The 24,118-nt window shown below is 39.1% G+C and overlaps 1 protein-coding gene across 1 annotated transcript in view; it reads left to right on the top strand.

Moving 5' to 3' along the window:
• Positions 1–24,118, top strand: part of STON2 (stonin 2) — a 174,055-nt gene that overhangs the window by 39,722 nt on the left and 110,215 nt on the right. Inside the window, exons 2-3 of the mRNA XM_036735413.1 lie at positions 2,627–2,874; positions 4,667–4,942. Of these exons, the coding sequence (XP_036591308.1) occupies positions 2,787–2,874; positions 4,667–4,942 (364 nt within the window). The 5' untranslated portion in view covers positions 2,627–2,786. The remainder of the gene's footprint in view (positions 1–2,626; positions 2,875–4,666; positions 4,943–24,118) is intronic.

Here is a 24,118-nt window from a genome sequence, read left to right as displayed (position 1 = left end):
GTCACACATCTACTAAGTGTCTGAGGCCAAACCGAACTCAGGTTTTCTTTTCTCCAGGTCAAGTGCTCTATCTACTGCACCAATATCCTTTGTCCACTTATCTGTTGAAATATGGCTTTTGGTCTTACGTATTTCTGTTAATTTTTTACGTGTAATGAAGGCCATCACAGAGGGCATACTCAGAGTTGTCCTTCCTGGTTCTAATTGACCACTGCGTGCTTTGGAGACTGCTTCTATAGTTGTGACATCTTTCCTTTTTTTTGGATTGTTTAGGCCATTCACATTTAAAATAACTATATAGAGTCAGGTTGTGGTTTCCTCCATTTGTATCTTTAATATTGTAAAAAATAAATTAATCCCTTTGCTTTTTTACATCAAAACTTTGTTTTGGTTTTGGTTTTGCTTGTACTACTTGAATGCAATTTTATTCCCAGATGATCTCTTTCCTCACTTCCACAACTCCCTTGCTGTCTTTTGCCAACAGTTTTCCTAGGTTGGGGATTTTACTTAAATTACTAGTTTCTTTTTATTTCTTCTAGAAAAGAAATGAGTCAGAGGACAGGGTATGTCTTTAAAGTTTGCTGAAGGAGCTCTCAATATGGGCTCCCAGCACAAGCTTATGAGGGTGGGGCAGGGATGGGCTGGTTAGGTAGGGTGTTAATCAGTGATTGACATTTTCCTGTGTTAATTTAATTCATAAGGATTTTTTAGTTTGTGTCAGTTCTCTCTTCTTTCTATGGATTCAGTTATAATTGCTCTCTGTTTAGCAAATAATGCTTCTTTGAAAGCTTTGAGAGTTAGTGCATTACATCCTGGACAAAGTGTTCAAAGCACCATCTTGATAATTCTGTTTGCCAAATAACTTTTACTAAAATTATTTCCTTTGATCCTCACAACATTCATATTTTATAATTTTATAAATAACAAAACATATTTTATAAATAACAAAATTAAGACTGAAACTTTAAGTAATTTGCTTATGACTGCATAACTAGTATGTTTTGGAATCAGGATGTGAACCCAGGTCTTCCTGCCTCCAAGTCCAGGACCCTATCCACCATACTACCTTGCCCCCTGTGGTACCAGAAAGAGTTTCTCTAGTTGTCCAAAATCCAAAGAGTTGAGGCAGAAGTGAAAAACTGATTGCAGGAATATAGATTTATGTTGGGGTGAAGGGGGTGGGGTGGGGATGTCAGTATTAGATTATAAGGCAAAACGCAGGTTTCAAGAATCTGATTATTCGCCTGACCCAACCTGTTTTCCTATAGCTTCTATCTTTTGTGACAGCTGCCTTTGTTCCTCACTCTCACTTTGTGTGCCTAGTCACTAGTATGTAATGGCCTCTCTTAAGCAGCTGTGCCAATAGGTTTAGAAGCTTATTAGCTCCAATATGAGTGAGCATGTAATGGGCTTCTGTTCTTATGCTGTGAAACGTGCTTGGCTAAGTTCTCTGGACACTTTTTATCTTTAAACTTCAGTAGATTGTGCCACAGATTTAAATCAGTCTTGCAAATAGTTACCTGACAAATGCAATTACAATGCTGAATGAATAGCAGAGAAGACTGACTTTATTTTACTATCTGTCAAGAGAATGTCAAAGTGCTTGAAAAGTATAAGGCCCTTGGAATTGTAAAGCTAGTGAAATATTATAATGATACAAATTACATCCTTGGGAGACTGATGAGTTAATTAAAATGTTTGGCAGCTTAGTAAAATTTGTGGACTTTAAAAAAAAAAACAAAGCTGATTTAAAGGCTAATTTTTTTGAGGTCTTATTATGACATTTCCTGAATTAGGGCAAGGGAACAGGGCAGGGAATAAAGTAAGCTGAATGTTTACTTGGGGTGGATTAGTTCATCACCTTCAAATAATTCACTTTGGTGAGTTTTTTTTTTTAAAAATAGACTCTTAGGTCTATTGCATAATATGTTTAATTATTTTAAAATTATTTTATAATGCATTTAATCATCCATAAGCACAGATGTCTCCATATACAAAGAACAAAAAAAGATTATATAGAAATCTGTGAACTTACATGTTAGTTTGCTTTGAAAAAAAGGCATATATTAAACATAAAAAAATTATAACAAAAGTCTTACTTATATCCTCTTCTGGATTTATTTTTGCATTTTCAGTATATATTAATAGATTTTTATTGACCTTTTTTTTTGCATTATCCATGTTCCCCCCCTTATCTCCTTCCTAGAGAGCCATTTATTCATTGTATTTTAGTGTTTTATTAACACTTTGCTTTTTTTTCCCATTTAATCACTGAGAAAACATGATGTAGTTGAGGGCTAGGCTGGAGGCCAGGAAGACCTAGGTCCAAGTCCTCTGTATGCCATGTCCTGGCTCTGTGACCCTGCTCAGTGTCCTAGACAGCAGAGGTAGCAACCTTCACTGATAGAGCAAGTTCCCTCACTGTGGGGTTATTACGTATGCCAATAAAATCACAAGTCCAATCTGTATCTCTATTCCTATCTTTATATTGCTACCCACTAACTCACACCTTCCCAAGCCAAAGCGCTCCCTAGTAACAAGTATAGCTGAGCAAAACAAATTGGCACATTGTTCATGTCTGAAAATGGCTTCATATGTAATTTCAGTATTCCTTTTTTTTTGACAGGGTGTTTCCACTCCGTTGGGAAGCGTGAGGAAAGAGGGGTCAGTCTCTAAGAAGTGATTAGTACTTTTGGCTGTTTGGGTACATCGTTTATTGCTTTGCTGCAACAAGACATTGCCAAAGGGTCTAATTGAAATCAGCTGTGGAAAGATGCATCTCTAGTATGACGACCCTTAGCAATGTCATCGCCACCCACCAGTCTGAGTGGGTATCTTTCAATGAGGAGTCACTTTTTCCTGTTACTTCAGAAGGTAAAGTCTCCTGTTATTTCATAGAATTAAAAAAAAAAGACTAACAAATCACAGTGTATATTTTTGCTGCTTCTGGTACTTCAGTTTTAGCCATCCATAGGCTTGGTCCTACTATTAAAATAAGGTACATTGGTCACTAGAAAGAGATCCATGAGCTCTTTTCTACAAGCTCTGTAGTTGTAGAGCACTTCATCATCATGGGATTATAGGAACTAGAGTTGGAAGGGATATTAGAGATAATTTTACAGATGACTACATCATGCAGTTATTTTCCTTCACAGCAATGTAGCTATCCAGCCTATTGTAGTCCTTCTTCTATTCTGTTCGTGAAATGAGTACACAGAGGGACCCCAAAGTGGCACAGTGGACTGAGCACTGGCCCTCAAGTCAGGAGGACCAGACTTCAGACACTTGACACTTAATAACTGTGCGACCCTGGGCAAGTCACTTAACCCTGATTGCCTTGCCAAAAAAAGAAAGAGAAAGGAAGGAAGGAAGGAAGGTGGTAGGAAGGAAGGAAGGAAGAGAGAAAGGAAGGAAGGAAGAGAGAAAGAAAGGAAGAAAGAAAGAGAAAGAAACTACTATACAGAGATATTAAATAACTTTTCCCTCAAGACAGGATTATGTGTCAAGGCAATGCCTAGTAAACTTCAGTTGGCTCAAATCACTTGGTTCTAGTATGGCTGCCATTATTCATTGTTATTCCCTTTTACTATTTAGTCATCTCTATGACTGAACTTAATGGGTTTAATTGGATATGAGTGGGTCTTTTTCATTTGGATTATGATTTAAAAATTTTTTGTTTTATTTTTTTTAATTGAAGATAGGGGTCTCATCTTGCTTTTAAGAAAAATTTGTTACTTATTAATGACTTTGTTCCATTATCAGGAAGTTTAAAGCTCAGGAGAGAACTTTACAAAAATACTGAATTTCAGAGTTGGAGGAGACATCAGTGGTCATCTAGTTTGACCCATATCTTGAAAAAGATGTCCATTTAAATACACCTGAGAAGTCATTATCTAGCCTTTGTTTGAAGACTTACAATGAGGGGGCAGAGGGCAGGACATTGAAAGGCAGACCATCTGACCTTTACATAGTCTTCACCTTTAGGAAATTTTTCCTGACATCAGACCTAAAACTCTCATTTTAACTTCCACCCATAGCTCCTAGTTCTCTTACTCGTTGCTCCTAATTCTGCCCTCTGGGACCATGCAGGAGCCTTGTCAGAAAGACTGGAGTTTGAAGCCTGCCTTAGTCACTCAGCTGTTTGACCTTTAGCAAGCCACTTAACAACTCCTAGCTTCAGTTTCCTATCTGTAAAATGAAGGGGTGAAACTTAGTTACCTCCAAGGTCCCTTTCACTTCTTAAATCTATGATCCTGTGTCTGATACCTATTCCACATGAGGGCCCTTCAGATACTTGCAGACAACTCTCATGTTTCCCATAAGACTCCTCTTCTCCAGGTTCCTTTGCTTTACTTTAATTTTGCTAAAGTACTTTTTTATTTAGGGAGTTTTAGTCAGAGCACTAGTTGAACGTTAATGTTAATCATTATACCATATGTGTAATATTTTAACTTTGACCCATTATTAGAGAGAACTGTCACATTAGTACAGAACTGGTTGTTCTTACTGCCCTCGCTCCCCACCCCCTCCCCACCCCAATACCTTTATTAGAAATTCTTACGGCTTCTGTATAGCAGTACTTTTCCCTTCTCTGTCTCATTTGTCTTCTTTAAGGTAGTTCTGAATAGTGGACTATACTGAGGTATCTGTATTTTCTTTGTTTCAGGTGGCCCTGAGAATCTTGTTACAGGGCTGTCTTCTTCCTCAGACAGGTCAGAGAGTTCCTCTGGGGAAAACCAGACAGTGGATGGAGAATCCCAGGACCTCTCTCACTCAGAGCAGGGTGATAGCTCAGAGAAGCTGGGTCTCATCTCAGAGCCATCATCCCCACCTGACAACCTTGTACAGCCCAAACCTGACTTGGCCTCCGCCATTAGCACCTGGGTTCAATTTGAAGAAGATACACAATGGACCAGCACTTTGACAGCTCACAAAGAAACAGGTGGGGCTGGTGGGAAGGGTAAGATACTAAACTTCCTTGGGAGTTTCTTCTGTAGAAAAGGATTCTCTATATGAATATAACTGATGCTCTTGATTTTGCCTGTCTGGAAATATTGAATTAAGCAACCACATTGAGGGCTCCACACAGATCTAATTTGGTTTCATCAAGAAACTAGCTTTTGTTAATTTAAGCAAATTGTGTAATGAGACAAACCCTTATCTTTTTGAATCCTTTATCCCTGGCTTTGACTACTAATTGTGTTTATAAGCACATCTCTATGTATCTACTGAAATCTTACTCCAATGCCTCAATCTGATCCATAGTTCTTAAGATCTTATTTAGGAAAGCAAAAACCTCAGAAGGTCCTACCAATCCGTTTCTATTTAACAAACTTATTAAGCACCTACTATATACAAGTCATGGTACTGAATGCTGGGAATACAAAGACAAATGAAACAGCCCCGTACTCAAGCAACAAAGGTTCTACTGGAGGGATCCAACATCTATAGATACATATAAAGAAAACCGGGAAGGCTGTCATTATAAGGGCCTGGTGACAGACTGTGGGTCTCCTATCTGAATACTTGCTTATTTGATTGGTTTATCATGAGAGGTTTGGAAAGCTGTTGAATTTATTCATCCACAGGAATTCATGAAAACCATCTTCTCAAGTGTAGGAAGGTTGAATCTCCATTGGTAGGGGAAGACTCAGGGCAGGTAGGTGGTGCAGTGGATAGAGCACAGGGCTTGGAATTGGGAAGACTCCTCTCCACGTGTTCAGATCTGGCCTCAGACACTTAATAGCTGTGTGACCCTGGGCAAGTTACTTATCCTCGTTTGCTTCAGTTTCCTCATCTGTAAAAATGGGCTGGAGAAGGAAATGGCAAGCTACTCTAGTATCTTTGCCAAGAAAATTCCAAAAGGGATCATAAAGAGTCAGACACAACAGAACGGACTCAACAATAGCATATCTATGTATAAAATTATGCAACAGTCCACTAGGCACTGGGATTATTACCCACTCGACTCCTGCTGAACTAGGTAGTAACTATTTCTTAACTGCTAGAATTATGCCTTATTCACCTTTTTTATGAATTGCAGCTGTTTTATCCATAGCATTTAGGGCGACAGCATGGCTATAGTCCTCAAAACACTTCAACAGGTCAGGAGTATTTTGCTTGTCGTAACAAGTTGATGCTAACTGCATAGACAGCTGATTCAGGAATGACTCCCATATCAGTAATGAGTTGCTTCCTGCATGTTACTACATAATCGGTTTTATTTTTGGTGATGTTATGTGGTGTACACCATGTGCACCTTTGCCTACCAATTCTTTTCTCAAAGAAAGTATGCCTAACACACAGCCTACAAGTTTTTGGCTTCTTTCATTCTTTATTCCTGATCTATATTGGGTGTCCCAAAAGTCTTAGTGCAGTTTTAAGCTATTAAAGCTTAAAGGATTTTATAATTTAGAGTACCACCAGACTGTCTTTAAACCATAAGCTATTAAAGCTTAAAATTGAACTATGACTTTAGGGACATGCTACATATCCCAAAAAATTTCTTGTCATCTATTCCTTTCCTTGCTTTGTAGTTCCTGAGGAGCATAGTATTTGTTGATTTAACTTATTGAGTTCTTCATAGAATTTCTTTTACCTTTTTATCCTCAGTAACAGGTGTTTCTGCCTAAGATGCAACTATTTTCATGGTGGAACAGTCCTGCCAACAGAATGACTACCCCCTCCCCAACCCTAAGGGTCAGAGGCTTATCACCACTGTCAGATTCCTTGCTGCTAAATTCTCTGGCCATGGCAACCCATGAAACAAAAATCCAAAATTATCCTCAGACCTTTGCCACTTCTGCAGTAATACTGACATTCTTGATTTAAACAAAACCAGAAGAAATAAAGAAATTTTAGCTAAATGTAAAAATGATTCAGGCTCTCCTTGGAGAGGCATATAATGTTTGCATTTATTAAGCACCTCCTATGGGCCAGGCACTGTTCTGAATACCAAGGATAAAAAGAAAGGCAAAGGACAGTCTCTGCCCTTGAGGACCTCACAAGCAAACGAATATGTACAAACAAGCTATATACAAGGTAAATAGGCAGCAATTAACAAGGGAAGGTGCTAGAATTAAGAAGGATGAGGAAAGGCTTCCTGTGGAAGGTGGTGTTTTACCTGAAGGATGGACTTAAAGGAAGCCAAGAAAACTGAGAAACAGAGATGAGGAAGAATGAGGGATAGCCAGAGAAAATGCTTGGCACTCAGATTCATTGTCTTCTTCATGGAACAGCAAGGAGGCCAGTGTCACTGAATCAAAGGAGATGTAAGAAGAATGGAAGTGGGGGTGGGGTGTAAAGGGCTTTGAACATCAAACAAAGGATTTTACATTTGATACTGGAGGTATTGGGGAGCCACAGGTGTTTATAGAGTAGGGGCATAACATGGTCAGAACTGCACTTTAGGAAAATCACGTTAGTGGCTGAATGGAAGATGAACTGGAGTAGAAAAAAGACTTGTGTCAGACAGACCAACCCAGGCATGTCAGTGGTTTAAAATATATATAGAATATTTTCATTATTTTTAGTCTTATCTTTTTAACATTACAGGATAAAGTAAATAACTACTTATATACTCTCTGGGAAGGCTGATACATAAAACATTAAGTTATGATACATTTTGAGGGACTTCTGAATAGGTATTTTAGATATTACTTCAGCTCTGCCAAGTCTTCCAGGTTCATGTCTTCTGACAAAACTTTCAGTCAGCTCTGACCAAGAGACCCAGATCTTGAGTCCTCTGAAACTCACAATGTAGCCTCTAAGTCTGGACACATCCATGTCATGATTGCTCTTTGATCACCTACTATCAGACAAAGAAAAACAAAGCAGAAGAGGCAACCATAAGTCCAGACTCAAGCTCACCTAGTTGAGCCCCCTGCCGTATCACCAGGTTGAAGGTTTTTGTCTTCCACCACCCCTCCCAGGAAGTCCCAGAATTATATCATGCCACCTAGAGACTAAGCCTGAAGCTGTCTCTCCATTTTAACTGATGTGTCCCCACCCTCACTGCCATCTTAGGGCTAAGGGGATCACTTTGTCTTCCTAAAACGGCTGAGCCAATACACATGGTGGGTGGAAGCAGGCAGGGCAGCTCTGTGCATACTCCATGGGGTACAATCCCCACTACATACGTGTTTGGGACAGACAGTACAAATGGACGAGGAATTGGGCCAAGAATTAGATAGGCGGAGGAGAGCGTGTTGGATTGTCTTTGGGAAAACTTGCAGCGCTCCGTTAATGACCCCAAAGTTTTCCCAGAAACAAAGGACCATCGTTTTCATGGCAATATTCCACCAGCCATGAGTCATGGAATAGTACGCAGTCTGTGAAGAATTAAATGTGAGTATCACACAAAGGGCAGTGGAGAGGTGGATGCGAGCGGGCTACAACACATAACAAATGAGAAACTTTACGGAAGTGGAATAAAGGTTAATGTGATTGAAAAGATGGGCTGGACGTGGGGTAAGGATGAAGCTAGCAAGTATCCAGCCTGAGTGTCGCCTGGTACTAGCTAGCATTTAACAGTGCTATGTTAAGAGAAGGCAAAGGGAGCTAGTGTGTTGGGTGGATCCTCTTGTGTAGAACTTATGGAAAGACATGGACAACAGTTGCCAAAGGTGGGTAGGCATGAAATAGGTTGCCCCTTCCATTGTTGGAGAGAATATCCACATTGATGAGATCACAGAGCTGAGTAGTAAAGCTCATTGGTTTATACTTTGCAAAGTGTACCCTCCTCCCTTTTTTGAAAATTGGGATAATAATTATGCTTCTCCGGGAACATTGACATTTAGACTTTTCCAAAAGGAAAAGCAGAGAGTAATTTATATGTGCCTCTGCTGGTTTGTTTCTCTGATTTAACTGCTCCCATTTTGTGGTTATCCTTGCCCACCAGGCTGTGTCCTTTATATTGGTGTGAGTCTAAAGGATGTACAAGGAATATATATGTGCATAAATATGTACATACATATATGGAACATATATACATATATAAAATGCATGCACACGTATATGTACATTTACACATACATACATGCAGATATGTAACATTTACAAAGTACTTAGTATGTGCCAGGCACTGTGCTAAGCTCTTTACAGTTTTTATCTCATTTGACCCTGCGAAGTTGGTGCTATTATTATCCCCATTTTACAGATAGGGAAACTGAGGCAAATGGATGTTAAGTGACTTGTCCCAGCTAGTAAGTGTCTGAGGCTAGATTTGAACTCAAATCTTTCTAACTCTAGGCCTGTCATGGGGCGGGGGGAGAGAGACAGACAAACATATATACGCATATAGCATATGGAGAGATGTATATTTTATAATATATGATATTATAAAGGCAGAAGATTCTTGACTAGTTATGACTACTATTTAAGTACTGTCAAGTTGGTTCTAATTAGGCTCTAATCCCACTTAATGCTTATCACGTGCCTTTTAGTGACTTTTTCTTGATCTCTTGAGAGAAGAGGGAGTTTATCATTGGGTGAAGATGAGGAAAGAGGGAGAAATAATACGCTTTTCTTTAGGCCTGCTCCTTAATGATGAATGTCTCCCCACTCTCCTAACCATTCCTGGTGTGGAGAAGTAGGAGAAAATTTTACATCGATAGTCGATGGCCATCAGATCATAGGATTTAGAGCTGGCAGGAACCTTAGATATCCTGTAGTCCAACTTTATAGAGGAGGAGACCAAAGGCTAGAGAGGCAGAGTGATTTTCCCCAAGTCACATTGCTAGTAAAGAAAAGGGCTGGGATTTCAACCCACGTCCTCTGACTCTAAATCTCATTTTCTTCCTCTGTACTGCTTGGAAATGACAACTTTCAGATGTACCATAGTAATTCTTGAACTTGAGAATTATCAGATGTGATGGCACATTCAAAGTATGTGACTGTTGTGGTGGTGGTAGTAAGAAATAGAAATATGATTCTGGTTTTCCTGATTATTTCATAAACCTAGATGTGTCCTTGGGAAAATCCCAGTAGAGGTTACTGGATGAGGAACAATAAAATACAGAAAACACTTATTAAGCACTTTCTATGCATCAGTCACTGGGCTAAGCTGTGGATACAGTCCCTGCCCTCAAGGAGGTTGCAACTTAGTGGGGGAAGACAGTACATTAAAGGAAGCTGAAACGGGAGGGGGGAGTGCCAGAGGATACCCAGCCAGAGGAAGGGGGATGCAGAAGTGGGGGGCAGGGATGCATGATGAAGACATGTGAAGTGTATAATAGAGGTTTCCACGTTAAGTCGTCACCATCATGAAAAAGTTAAAATGTCACAATTGCTGGATAACAACTCTGAATCATGTAAATTTTCTAATCCTGAAATCGATAATCTTAAGAGACCTAGTAACTACAGAGGAAAATGAAAATACATTTCTGTGAACAAAATGGTATGGGGGTGGGAGTGGTTGCTGTGTGCAAGTAAAGATGTAGAACTGTATCAGCTACCACACTCCTGCTGTCTAATCACCAGCTGAGGAGGAAAAAAAATGAAGGTAAAAACCCAGATTCCTCAAGGAACTTTCTATCATATAGAATTCCTCTCATAAGATGCTATCATGAATAAAAGTAGTTGGTAAAGGTAAGAACAAGTCAAACTCTAAAGACTTGTAATGAGCAGACAGTCCTGTAGAATTGATAATGTAACAAACCTTCCTTTCAGTAAACAGGTCGGGGACGATAAATGTGAAATGCGGTCTGTGCTCTCAGTTGCTTAGTTGGTTGCTATTTACTATGTCGACTTTTTCTTTGTTACGAGGAAGGACTCACTGTGGGGAAGGCTTCTAGGGAAAAATCAGTATGGTATAAAAAAATGCAACAATGAACTTAAAAAAAAATAAAATGCCCAGTTTTTTTAAGGTAACACACATAGGCGCACGAGATTAAGGTCTTTGTTCGATTCCACCTGGATTTCTATTATATTTCTTAGCACAGGGCTGTTTACTACACTTCCCAAGTGTTTAGGGAGAGGACACTGTAAGTTCTAGAAAGAAAGCCATTTGTCTTGTCTAAACTTTATGTCTCATCCAACCAACAGTACTGTGCACACAATAAGTAGTTAATATTTTCAGAATTTTTTACATTTAGGGAACAAAACTTGTTCAAAGTTCATTTCCCAGATATGCCCCCAAATGGAGAGTCCTTCTGCAAAAGGCCTTGTGTCTGTTAAAAAAAAAAGATAACTGAAAGTTTTAGGTTGGCTGTGAAGAAGAAAATGTGTTTATAGTTCTGTTTGCCTTAAAAATTGCAACACTATCTTATGATTTGGCTATTGAAGTCTACATTGTGCTTCTTCCTGCAAAGGCCTAAAGTCAGAATTTAAAGCAAAGCCCCTGACTTCTAGGATTTGGAGACTTATCATTTAACCACTGCTTACTAATCATCCCTTACTTCATTGCATTACTGTGCTGGATTTTCCAAAGGTCCACCCAGGTGAACATCTGTGATGTTCATTACATCTTCTAGGTACAAACGGATGAGGCTGCCATAATAGCTAAGTAGGAATTTTAGCTAGTAACTTGGTATAACGGAGATCGGAAGTCTTAAGATATTTGTTACTACCTAACATAAAATTTTCATTGGTACTTCATTTTCCAGTATTCATTTCTCTAAAAAGTTTTCCTTTATGTTTATCTTAATTCACTTCAAACCAACCAATCTTTTCAAGACTTATTTGGTGTATACCTTTACTTAAATAAAATCAACAAGCATTTATTTTTAAATATATTTTTATTTGTTTTGTTAAACATTTCCTAGTCACGTGTAAAGTTTTTTTAGATATTTATCTTTTAAAATTTTGAGTTCCAAATTTTCTCCCTCCCCTCCCCTCCGCCCCTTGAAAAGTCAAGCAATATAATATTGATTATACATGTGAAGGCATGCAAAACATATTAGCTGTGTTGCAAAAGAAAACACACACACACAAAAACCCCAAGAAAAATAAAGTTAAAAAAAAGTATGCTTCAGTCCATACTTAGAGTTCATCAGTTCTCTTTGGAGGTAGATAGCATTTTTTTTTCATCATGAGTCCTTTGGCATTATTAACATGTGTTTATTAAGCTCTTACTAGTGTTAGGCCGGGCAACTAGATGGCACAGTGGATAGAGTGCCAGAACTAGAGTCAGGAAGACTCATCTTCCTGAGTTCAAATCTGGCCTCAGATATTTACTTAGCTGTGTGACCCTGCTTGTTTGCCTCAGTTTCCTCATCTCTCAAATGAGCTGGAGAAGGAAATGGCAAACTACTCCAGTATCATTGCAAAAAAAAAACAAACCCAAATGGGGTCGTGAAGATTGGACACCACTGAAAAACGGAGGAACAGCAGTAGTGTCCACTAGGCACTATTCCTGGGTAAGTGCAGGGAAAGCAAATGAGCATAAAGACAGTCCTGGCCTTCGGGAAGCTTGCATTCCAAACCTAATTAAGTAAGACTTTTTCCCCCAGTGGTAGTTGTGAATTTAAGCGCCTTTTGACAAATAGAATATTTGGTATAATATGGAAAGGTCCAGGAGCTTTTGGACATGTGGGCTATATGCATGCAAAGAGGAGTGAGGTTAAAGAAAGAAGCAACAATCTTTGGGAGCTTTTTTCATTGTACCATTAAGATTAATAAGAGGAGAAGCCTTCTTTTCCTTTCTGAGTGTGATTCCATTCCTTTTCTCTACCTCATGTACTCCATGCTGTTTCATCTTCTGTCTGCCTGGAGCATTCTGTTCCAGTGTCTACCTCAGAAAATGGGCTTTTTATTAACAATGATTTGTTCTGATGAAAATGTCTTAAAAGAGTGGTTTTTCTCTAGGTTGTGCCTTTCTGAAGAATGCATATTCTACTTGGCTTAAAACAATATTTGGAAGAATGAGAATGGATCTGTACTTGCCTTTTCTTGGATTTCAAGTGCTGTCTCAGTGAGTTATGCAATAGCTTAATGTTCTGCCATGCACTAAGAAATAGGAACAGAGAGTAATTTCACAGCAAGGAACTTGATTGAGGAATATCTTCTAGGCTGTCCTTAACTTCCCCTCCTCTGCACTTCTTTGTAGTAAATCCAGCAGCATGCTGAAGATGGTCAGTGTCAGAAAGTGGACTTTAGGTTACATACACACCTAAGGGGGCCTAAATGATGCAAAAGAAGGTTGGATTACAGCCTAGAATGGGAATGTACTGTTTGGCCTAATTAAAATGCAAGAAGGCTGTAACCATAGTGGAGTTGGAGACAAAGAGGCTGTCTTTAATGTTAAATCTCTTATTTTGTACTGTTTGAATAGCCAGACCAGACCGTCTGGGGAGCTTACTGAGAGTAACAGAAGGGCCAAGCCAATGAAGTTTTCAGTAACCATCGAGTAGCCCCGATGGCCAGGGTATTTATTTCATTGTACACTGAAACATTCTGAGGTTGATTGAATAACCAAGAGCAACAGCTTGGTGATGAGAACAGCCCTAGATATGTGTAAACATTCAAAGGGGACAGTCCATCTATGGCTTTCTTTAAAACCCTAGCTAGGAGAGGATATAAGATAGAGAAATGCCTTCTTGGTCAGATTTTAGCCCAAGAAATAAGAGATGAATACTCTCTTTCACATGGCATAAAGGCAAAACAAAAAAAGAAAGAGAAGTAGTAGCCTATTTTTAAAATCTTATTAAGTGACTGGGAGGAAGGCACAAACTTTAGGGTCCAGAGGATGGCAGGAATTAGGAGATGGAAAAGAGCCTACCCCTTGGTCTGATGTAAAATAAGAGTGCTCTCTGGTACATGGCTGAGGCCACTCTAAAATGTCTTAAGTGATAAAATTAACATCCTCTGTCTTGAGGGAGACTCTTTCATATCTATCAGTGTTGAGTGTTTTTCCTGGAAGCGGTAGCAAGCAGAACCTTAAGTGTTTTTTGATCCCTAAGTTTAAGTTAATTTTTGATCCTTTTTGGAGATGGTGGTAAATAGGACATGTGAAAAAGCATAGGAAGGGAGAAGAGTGGTGGTGTGCAGGAAGTGTCAGAAATGAAAAGTCACTGATCCAGGAACCAATAATGGTAAAGAATTGAACTACTTTAATGAATTCAGGCATTTTTTTCCCTTGATAAATTTCTTTTTTAAAAATTCATTATTTATTTATTAATATTTTTAGTTTTCAGCATTGATTTCCACAAGAGTTTGAATTACAAATTTTCTTCCCATTTCTACCCTCTCCCCCCTCCAAGATGGCATATATTCTGATTGTCCCATTCCCCAGTCAGCCCTCCCTTCTGTCACACCACTTCCCACCCATCCCCTTTTCCCTTACTTTCTTGTAGGACAAGATAGATTTCTATGCCCCATTGCCTGTATATCTTATTTCCTAGTTGCATGCAAAAACCTTTTTTTTTTTAACATCTGCTTTTAAAACTTTGAGTTCCAAATTCTCTCCCCTCTTCTCTCCCCACCCACCCTCCCTAAGAAGGCAAGCAATTCAACATAGGCCACATGTATATCATTATACAAAACCCTTCCACAATACTCATGTTGTGAAAGACTAACTATATTTTGCTCCTTCCTATCCTATCCCCCTTTATTCAATTTTCTCCCTTGACCCTGTCCGTTTTCAAAAGTGTTTGCTTTTGATTACCTTCTCCCCCTATCTGCCCTCCCTTCTATCATCCCCCCTTTTTTATCTCCTTTCTCCTTCTTTCCTGTGGGGTAAGATACCCATTTGAGTGTGTATGTTATTCCCTCCTCAGGTCAAATCCAATGACAGCAAGATTCACTCATTCCCCCTCACCTGCCCCCTCTTCCCTTCCAATGAACTGCTTTTTCTTGCCACTTTCATGTGAGATAATTTGCCCATTCTATTTCTCCCTCTCTCAATATATTCCTCTCTCATCCCTTAATTTGATTTTTTTAGATATCATCCCTTCATATTTAACTCACCCTGTGCCCTCTGTTTATAAAAATACATATATATATATATATATATATATATATATATATATATGTATATATGTATATTCCCTTCAGCTACCCTAATACTGAGGTCTCATGAATTATACACAACATCTTTCCATATCAGGATGTAAACAAAACAGTTCAACTTTAGTAAGTCCATTGTGATTTCTCTTTCTTGTTTACCTTTTCATGCTTCTCTTGATTCTTGTGTTTGAAAGTCAAATTTTCTATTCAACTCTGGTCTTTTCACTGAGAAAGCTTGAAAGTCCTCTATTTTATTGAAAATCCATATTTTGCCTTGGAGCATTATACTCAGTTATGCTGGGTAGGTGATTCTTGGTTTTAATCCTAGCTCTATTGACCTCTGGAATATATTCCAAACCCTTTGATCCCTTAATGTAGAAGCTGCTAGATCTTGTATTATCCTGATTGTGTTTCCACAATACTCAAATTGTTTCTTTCTGGCTGCTTGCAGTATTTTCTCCTTGATCTGGGAGCTCTGGAATTTGGCAACAATATTCCTAGGAGTTTTCTTTGTGGGATCTTTTCCAGGAGGTCATCATTGGATTCTTTCAATTTCTATTTTATCAAGGCAGTTCTCCTTGATAATTTCTTGAAAGATGATATCTAGGCTCTTTTTTTGATTATTACTTTCAGGTAGTCCAATAATTTTTAAATCATCTCTCCTGGATCTATTTTCCAGGTCAGTGGTTTTTTCCAATGAGATATTTCACATTGTCTTCCATTTTTTCATTCCTTTGGTTCTGTTTTATAATATCTTGATTTCTCATAAAGCCACTAGCTTCCACTTGCTCCAGTCTAATTTTTAAGGTGATATTTTCTTCAGTGGTCTTTTGGACCTCCTTTTCCATTTGGCTAATTCTGCCTTTCAAGGCATTCTTTTCCTCATTGGCTTTTTGGAGCTCTTTTGCCATTTAGGTTAGTCTATTTTTTAAGGTGTTATTTTCTTCAGTATTCTTTTGTTCTCCTTTAGCAAGTCATTGACTTGTTTTTCATGGTTTTCTTGCATCACTCTCATTTCCCTTCCCAATTTTTCCTCTACTTCTCTAACTTGCTTTTCCAAATCCTTTTTGAGCTCTTCCATGGCCTGAGACCAGTTCATGTTTTTCTTGGAGGCTTTTGATGTAGGCTCTTTGACTTTGTTGACTTCTTCTGGCTGTATGTTTTGGTCTTCTTTTTCACCAAAGAAAGATTCCAAAGTCTGAGTCTGAATCTGAGTCTGTTTTCGCTGCCTGTTCATGTTCCCAGCCAACTACTTGACCCTTGAGCTTTTCATCTGGGTATGACTGCTTGTAGAATAGAGAGTACTTTGTCCCAAGCTTGGGGAGCTGTGGTGTTGTTTTCAGAGCTATTTCTACACAGCAGCTCAGCCACACCGGTGCTCCTTCTCCCCCAAGAACCGTCAACCCAGACCACAACTCAGATCTAAGCAGGCTCTGCACTCCTGCTGTGATCTGCCACTTAATTCCTCTCACCAAGTGGGCCTGGGGCCAGAAGCAGGTGCACCTGTAGCTCTGTAAGCAGCCTCAGAACTACACCCCTGCCCCAGGGCAGTGGCCAACCAGGAACTCCTTTCACTCTGTCCCCATACTTTTTCCCACTAACCTTCTCTGTTGTCTTTGGTGTTTGTGGTTTGAGAAGTCTGGTAACTGCCACAGCTCACTAATTCAGGGCGCTACAGCCTGTTCCGCCCGACTCATGGTCTGGTTGGTCTGGGCACAGCCCACACTGGGCTCTGCTCTAGTGTGATAGACCTTACATAGCGACCATCCAGGCTGCCCTGGACTAGAGCCCTGCTTCCCTCTGCTCTTTCGTGGGTTCTGCAGTTCTAGAATTTGTTCAGAACCATTTCTATAGGTGTTTGGAGGGTCCTGGGGGAGAGCTTTGGGCAAGTCCCTGCTTTCCAGCCGCCATCTTGGCTCCACCCCAGGCATTTTTACTGAACAATGAACCAAACCAAAGTGATATCTTCCCCCCACCAAAAACAATAATAATAATGATCAACCTAGTTAACCTCTTCAAATATGAATTGACTCGATATGCTCTATTTTCTAAAACTATTAAAATGGGTAAATTACAACCTCTCTGGACCTCAGTTTCCCCAACCATAAAATAAAGGCGATTGGATTAGATTATCTCTTTGGTGCCTTCCAGTCCTTAACAGAAGATGCTATGATGTTATTCTCTCTATGATGTCATTGAACAGGAAGGAAGAAAGGAAGGAAGTAAACATTTCTTAAGCACCTACTATGTGCCAGGCAATGTGCAAAGTACTTTACAAATATTATTTCACATGGTTCTCCCAAAAACCCTGGGAGGTAGGTACGATTATTATCCCCATTTTACAGATGAGGAAACTGAGCCAGATAGGAGCTAAGTGACTTACCCAGGGCCACATAGTAATTGTCTGAGGGCGGATTTGAACTCAGGTCTTTCAAACTCCAGGCCTAGTGCTCTATGCGTTGTGCCATCTAGCTGCTTCCACTGTAGTCAAGTGGAAAATGTTAATGCACCAGACTAAGCTGTCTGACCAACCAACTCTACAACCATGTAGTGTAAAGAATGCTGTATTGGGACTCTTAAGGACCTAGGTTCAAATCCTGTTCCTAATGTTTACTTGCTGTATGGACTTAGGCAACTTCTCTAACCTCCCAGGACATGAGTTTCTTCATCAGTAAGATGAGGTTTGGAATAGATGGCCACTGAGATTCTTTCTAACTTTAGATCTGTGATTCTATAACCAACCTCTCTGAACCTCAGTTTCTTCATCTACAAAGTTCAATTAGAGTAGATGGCCTGACACCTCATTCCATTCACAGAATTATAATTTGAAAGGGACCCAGGTGTGATCTAAGCCAACCTATACTTGAATAGGGGATATATATCTACAATATCCCTGAAGTGGTCATCCAGGCTCTGTTTGAAGACTTCTAGTGATGGAAAACTCACTATCTTCTGAGGTAGCTCCAATTATGAGGTAGTTTTCCCAGACATTGCAATAAAATTTGCCTCTGCAACTTCTACCAATCACCCTTAGTTCTTCTGCCTTTTGAGGACAAGAAGAAGAAGTCCAATCTCTCTTTTATATGGCAACCTTTCAGATTCTTGAAGATAGCTGTCATATCCCCTTTGCTCAATTGCTAAATATTCTCTTCTCTAGTGAAACCTCCCGTTTCTTCAACCACTCTTTCATAGTCATGATGTCTAGTCCCAGCATCATTCTGGTTGCCTTTCTTTATATCTAAATTTTTAAATGTTTCCTCAAACTGATGAATGTGCATCTATTCCAAAAATGTTCTTCTCATTATAGAAGCTTACACTTGCATGTGGACAAATTGATTTTGTAAAGAGCCTAGAAATACCACCTCCATTTTCATTATATACATTAAAGTTCCTCTACCATCAGGACAGTTTGGAAGCAAAGCAAATCATGAAATACAGGATGTGCATAACTACAAACACAGAAGGTCTCTCATTTCTGAAATGTTAGCCTCACAACACAAGCAAAAACACTAGGTTACCCCTGTCCTTCCCAGCTCTTTGAAAAGCTTGAGCTAAGGTCTCCCTGCTATGTCTGGTGAAACTAATTTCTGAACCCAGAGAAAGACTCATTTATGAAGATGTATCCAGTGTCAGTAGAAAATTTAGCCATTCAAGTGAATTGAAGAAGGGACATCTGAAAGATCTGTTTAGCAGGAAGACACTAAGACCAACAGGTCTTTTTCCCTCTTTTCGTCTTTTGGACAAAAAAGTGTATTCGTAAATTTTAGGGCAAAATAAAGTGTACACATTTTTCTCATGAATGGGAGACATGTTGTTTTCTGAACTACCCTGCAAGATCAGCACCTTCTATCAGGCTATTTGAAGTAACAATAACAATGGCTAGCATTTTTTGAAGCATTTAAAAGCTGTGAAGTATTTTGCCTGTGTCTTTTCTTTTGATCCTCACCAGGCTTGCCAGGGAGGTAGATGCTGTTGTTATGTCCATTTGACACATGAAGAATTGAGGCAAAAATAGGTTAAGTGACTGGCCCAGAGTCCCACTCCTATTAAATAAGTCCCACTCCTGAGGTAGGATTTGAACTCGGGTCTTCCTACCTACAAATCCAGCACTCTATGCATTGCAATACTTAGCTGTCTGAGAATATAAATTCCACCCCCAGTGCCTTCATGTGTGTCAGCTGCTATAGCCTCCAAATCCTGGTTTGACTAATTGAAAGCTACATATGTTTGGAGGTTTTAGCTAGATTGATGTAATTTTAGCTAAAGCGTAATCCTTGGTTTTTCATTTTTTACTTTTTCTTTAAATTCTCAAATAATTCCAAGTTGGTTGATCCTCATTTGACCAAATAGATGAGGAAAGCTATCCTTTTATTGTTGCAAGCTTTGATTCAGCTTATTGTCCCTATCAACTAGGGGTTTGACTTTTTAAAATATGGTGGGGGGAGGGGAGCTACCCTGAGAAGCCCACACTTTGAGAACCACTGGTCTGTGAGATTAGGGTTTGAGATGGTTTCCTGGGTGCATGAGATATAAAAAGCCTAGCCTATGAGGATTACTCAAGCTCGAAAGAATTCTTACTGTCCTGTGAGTCAGCATACCTTTCTGACCAGGTAGACAACAACCAAGGTCCTTGGGGGCAGGATCTTTTTTGTTGTTATTGTGGTTGTTAAGTAAGCATTTAATACATGACTTGATGGACTGATTCATAGATGGGGAAGTATTTGAGAGCTTTGGTCATTAGAACCCATGTTGTATCTTTATTGATCCTTTTTATGACTGGGTAAACTTCTCTTTGTTAAATATTTTATGATTTACAAGTGTGTCATTGTATTCCAATCCCTAGCCTGAACCACTGAACAGGCCTAAATTAAGCCTAGCCCAAAATAGCACCAGATTGGCAATCTAGGACAATCAGAGCATTCTGAGGGTTAGCATACTTCCTCCAAATGAATCACTGGTGCAAGCATTTAATGTTTCTTTTGATGTAGTCACAATTAAACCACAAAGGAAAGTGAAAATTTAATCAGTAATCTATAAATATGCCCATTAGCTAATGATATGGTGACTACATTGTGGGTCCAGTTCTGTGATAAAGAACTTGCATCCAAAACACCTATGATTGAGGTGCATCATATTCTAGTAAGAAGTGTTCAAAGACATTGTACTGTACTTTATGGATGATTTAAGGAATTTTCAAGGATTTTTGCCTTAGTTACTGACTTCAGAACTTAATCCCAACATAAGATGTTTTCTACTGAATTTATTGATTTTAGCTTAAGTATCTACCAAGTGTCCTAGAATTCTAAAGAAAAGAGATGCCATTAGTTAACCACCCATGGATGGCTGTAAAGTGGAGAAGCGGATTTGACTCTGTCCTCTGCTTTTCTGTCTCAGGGCATGAAAGGGCTGGAGGGGGAAGAGGAATATGGTAATAGAATCTTGTTGTTCCACAGTATAAATATCACAGGCTTGGCTTCTGGGAGAGGATCAATTCCAAGCCCTTTCAGCTAATTTTATGGTCTGAGTGAATTTCATTAGGGACTTAAATAAATTGTCACATTAACGATTTCTAAACTGATGTAAGTAAGCAAATGTGTTGAACCAGGCAAAAGCAATTAATGAGCTTCGTTGACATCTGGCTTCCCTCTTCCAGAAAGAGTTGTTCTTTAAGTTCAGCTTGGGGCTTGTTAAAAATAAAAAGATTGGGAAGATCCAATGAAAACTAGAATGAAAATAATTAAAACACTCTCATCTCTGAGTAGTAGCACTTGATTTACTATCAGTAGACCAAGCTTTAAATGCCGTATCTGTTACTAGCTGTTTGACCTTGGCCAAGGTATTTGACCTCTCTACGCTTTAGTTTCTTTCTTGCTGTAGAATGAAGGTACTGATGATTTTTCAATGATATGGTACTATAATAGTAATGTTTGTATAAACCTTGTTAATGGCATATTATAATAGTCAATAATAATACATAATGCTTTAAGGTTTGAAGAGTGCTTTGCAAATATTAGCTCATCTGTTCATTTAATTGCAGCATATTTTTATGGGTTAGAATAATTTGTATTCCTTTTTAGTTGTCCAGATCAATATAAAAGTCTCTCCTTTTCTATGTGGTTAGGGGGTGGGGAGTGGAGGGAAACAACCTCTCTTTTGAGTTCCTGAACATGAAGAATGAAAGCATTTTATTACTTTTAAAATATATTTTAATTCTATTAACTCTTTTCTCATTCTGGAATATGTTAACCTATTCTTATATTTATCTATACATCCTCAACATATCATATATAAAATAGATATGTCACATATAATATGTATAATGAGTTGGATTACATATATGTGTGAATCTATAACAGGGCCATCCAAAATAAGGCCACAGTGTGATTTATGCGGCCAGTCTACAAGCTAAAATGGCAAATCAAAATATATTGTCTATTGTTTCAATAAAAACCTAAGGTTGGACAGCCCTGATCTATAATATAGGCATGTGCAGCACATTTCATTAAGCTGCGTACCCAGGGAATTTAATTTTTAAAGGCAGGCATTTATTGAATACTTAATCATAAAATACATTGTTTATATTCATTAAACTAAATAAATTAAAGTTAAATTTGATTTTTCAAAAAAAATTAACAACTAGTTAGTGCAATATATGATTTATTCCTCACTCCAGCCCCCCATCATCATTTTGAACCACTCCCCAGCCACTATGGCCAGTCGGTAACTACATCCCATCCTTTGAGGAGCTCCTTCCCCTACAACCTAGGAAGGATATACTTCTGCCATTGCTGCTGCCACCACCATGGGGAAGGCATGTCATGAGTGAACATAAGCTTCCTATGTGCATCTATATTGAACAATTCAGCTCTTATTGCCTAATAAAACAATCCAGACTTTAAAATTAAAAGAACATACTATGAGATTAAGCTAAAACACAAAACCACTTTTTTGAGATAGGGTGTGCCTGCACATGCCTGACACACCTTGTGCACACACTCTTGTATGTTATTCAACAAGTATTTATTAAATGCCTAATACAAGTTCTGTGTGTGTGCTCTGTTTTCTTGCTATACCATTTCACAAACACACTTCTAGCCAGAAGGGTTGCCAGCTTTTTCCCTTATGTTTGTATTTTCCCCTCGTAGGAAAAAGATTCAAAGTATTATGTGAGATTGAATGAGGGAAGAAATGATTCCTAGCTCAGGGCATCAAAGAAGGCATTATGGAGGGAGTGGTACCTGAGCTCTATTTCAAGAAAGGGAAGAATTTTCACTGGCAGAGATGGGGGTGGGGGAGAGGCTGCTACATTCCTGGGGTTGAGGGGATGTTATGAGCCAAGGCAGGCTACCACACACTGAGATGAGAGCTGTGAAAGCCCTTTGAGGTCTCAGAACACAGTTGTCACCTGAGTGGTATTTCTTCAGAAAGCAAACAAAGATCTCAAGACTTGTTTGAAGCCCCCCACCCCCACCCCCTCAGATCCCCGATGTTAGATTGAGTGAGGTTTCTTTGGGCAGCATTATTTCCTAATACAATGTCCTGGCCACACTGCTCCCCACCTCCATTCAGTGTCCATCCCCACCGCCTGAGGTCTAACCTACCTTTTCAGTCTTATTTTACACAATGCTTATTAATGGACTGTGAGTTCTAGCCAGATTAGATTACTTGCTTTTCACCAGTTTAATTCCTCCCTCTCTTACCTTTGTGGTTTTGTGTGCATGATCCCCAGCATCTGCAATAGACAACCTTCATCCACAACACATTCACACCTCTTTCTCTTTAAGCCTTCCCTTTTTGCCAAGGCCCAGCTCAGTTGCCACATCTTCCACAGTGATGTTCCTAAATCCCTTTCCTGCCTTGAGGCTCTTAGCACCCTTCGTTCAGACCTCCCCCATTCACTTGTATTCTTATTTTTATTACAGTTAGCTCTGTATGTTTTATTTCTCCTACAAGATTGTGTGCTTCTTGACAGCTGGGATTATACCTTGCTTCATCACTGTTTTTCACATAGTACCTAGCTCACTTATGCACAGAGCAAACATAATGTTTTCCTGAATTTACTGAACTGAATATGGCACTCCCAAAGGAATAAGCTTGCACATGCCATTAACCAGAGGCTTTCTGTGCTTTTTAGTAAATTTGAGAGGATAAGATGTGAGGGTGGCAACTGATAATTTTGGTTAGTCTGCTTGTCTCAGGAAGGCAAGGTGGCACCCAGGCCTCTGGGTGCTTTGAAGTTTTTTACTTTGGATCTCCAAATATGATATAAATATGAATTTGGGGCATAGGACAAAGGAAATGGATCTAGATAATATACATTTTCCCTTTAGAGAGTTCGGGGTACTATGGTGCAGGCCATCAGGTATGTAATATCTGCCTAGCATTATGTGGGGGGAAGTTTAACCTAGAGGAGAGAAAACTCTTTTTTTATAATTAATTAATTAATTTTTAGTTTTCAACATTCACTTCCATACGATTTTGACTTTTCAATTTTCTCCCTCTCCCTCTCCTCCCCTCTCCCCAAGATGGCATGCAATCTGACACAGGCTCCACTTATACAGTCATAGCAAACACATTTTAACATTAGTCATGAGGTAAAGAAGAATTAGAATTAATGGGAGGAACCACAAGAAAGAAGAAACAAAACAAAACAACAAAATAAAAGAAGCACAAACGCAGCGCTTCCATGTGCATTCAGACTCCTAAGTTGTTTCTCTGGATGTGGGTGGCATTTTCCATCGTGAGTCTTTTGGAGTTGTCTTAGATCCTTCCATTGCTGAGAAGAGCTAAGTCTATCAAAGTCGGTCACCACACGATGTGGCCGTTCTCCTGATTCTGTTCATTTCATTCAGCATCAATTTTCCTGGTTCTGTTCATTTCATTCAGCATCAGTCAAGTCTTTCCAGGTTTTTCTGAAGTCCACCTGCTCATCATTTTTGATGGACGTCCCCTCACTTTCCAATTCTTTGCCACCACAAAAAGAGCTGCTATAAAAAATTGTGTACATGTGGGTCCTTTTACGTTTCTATTGTCTCTTTGGCATACAGAGAAATTTCTCTTTCTAACCAAAGGAGGAAGAATCAGCTTAAAGCAATACAACACAACAAGCATTTATTAAACGTCTACTATATGCAGAGTACTAGGCAGGTAGGTAGCTCAGTGCATGGAGCGCTGG

The sequence above is a fragment of the Trichosurus vulpecula genome, chromosome 8 (genome assembly GCF_011100635.1).
Source record: "Trichosurus vulpecula isolate mTriVul1 chromosome 8, mTriVul1.pri, whole genome shotgun sequence".
In the NCBI taxonomy this organism is placed as follows: domain Eukaryota; kingdom Metazoa; phylum Chordata; class Mammalia; order Diprotodontia; family Phalangeridae; genus Trichosurus; species Trichosurus vulpecula.
Note: the sequence above shows the minus strand (reverse complement) of the source record. Positions and strands in the feature narration are given on the sequence as shown.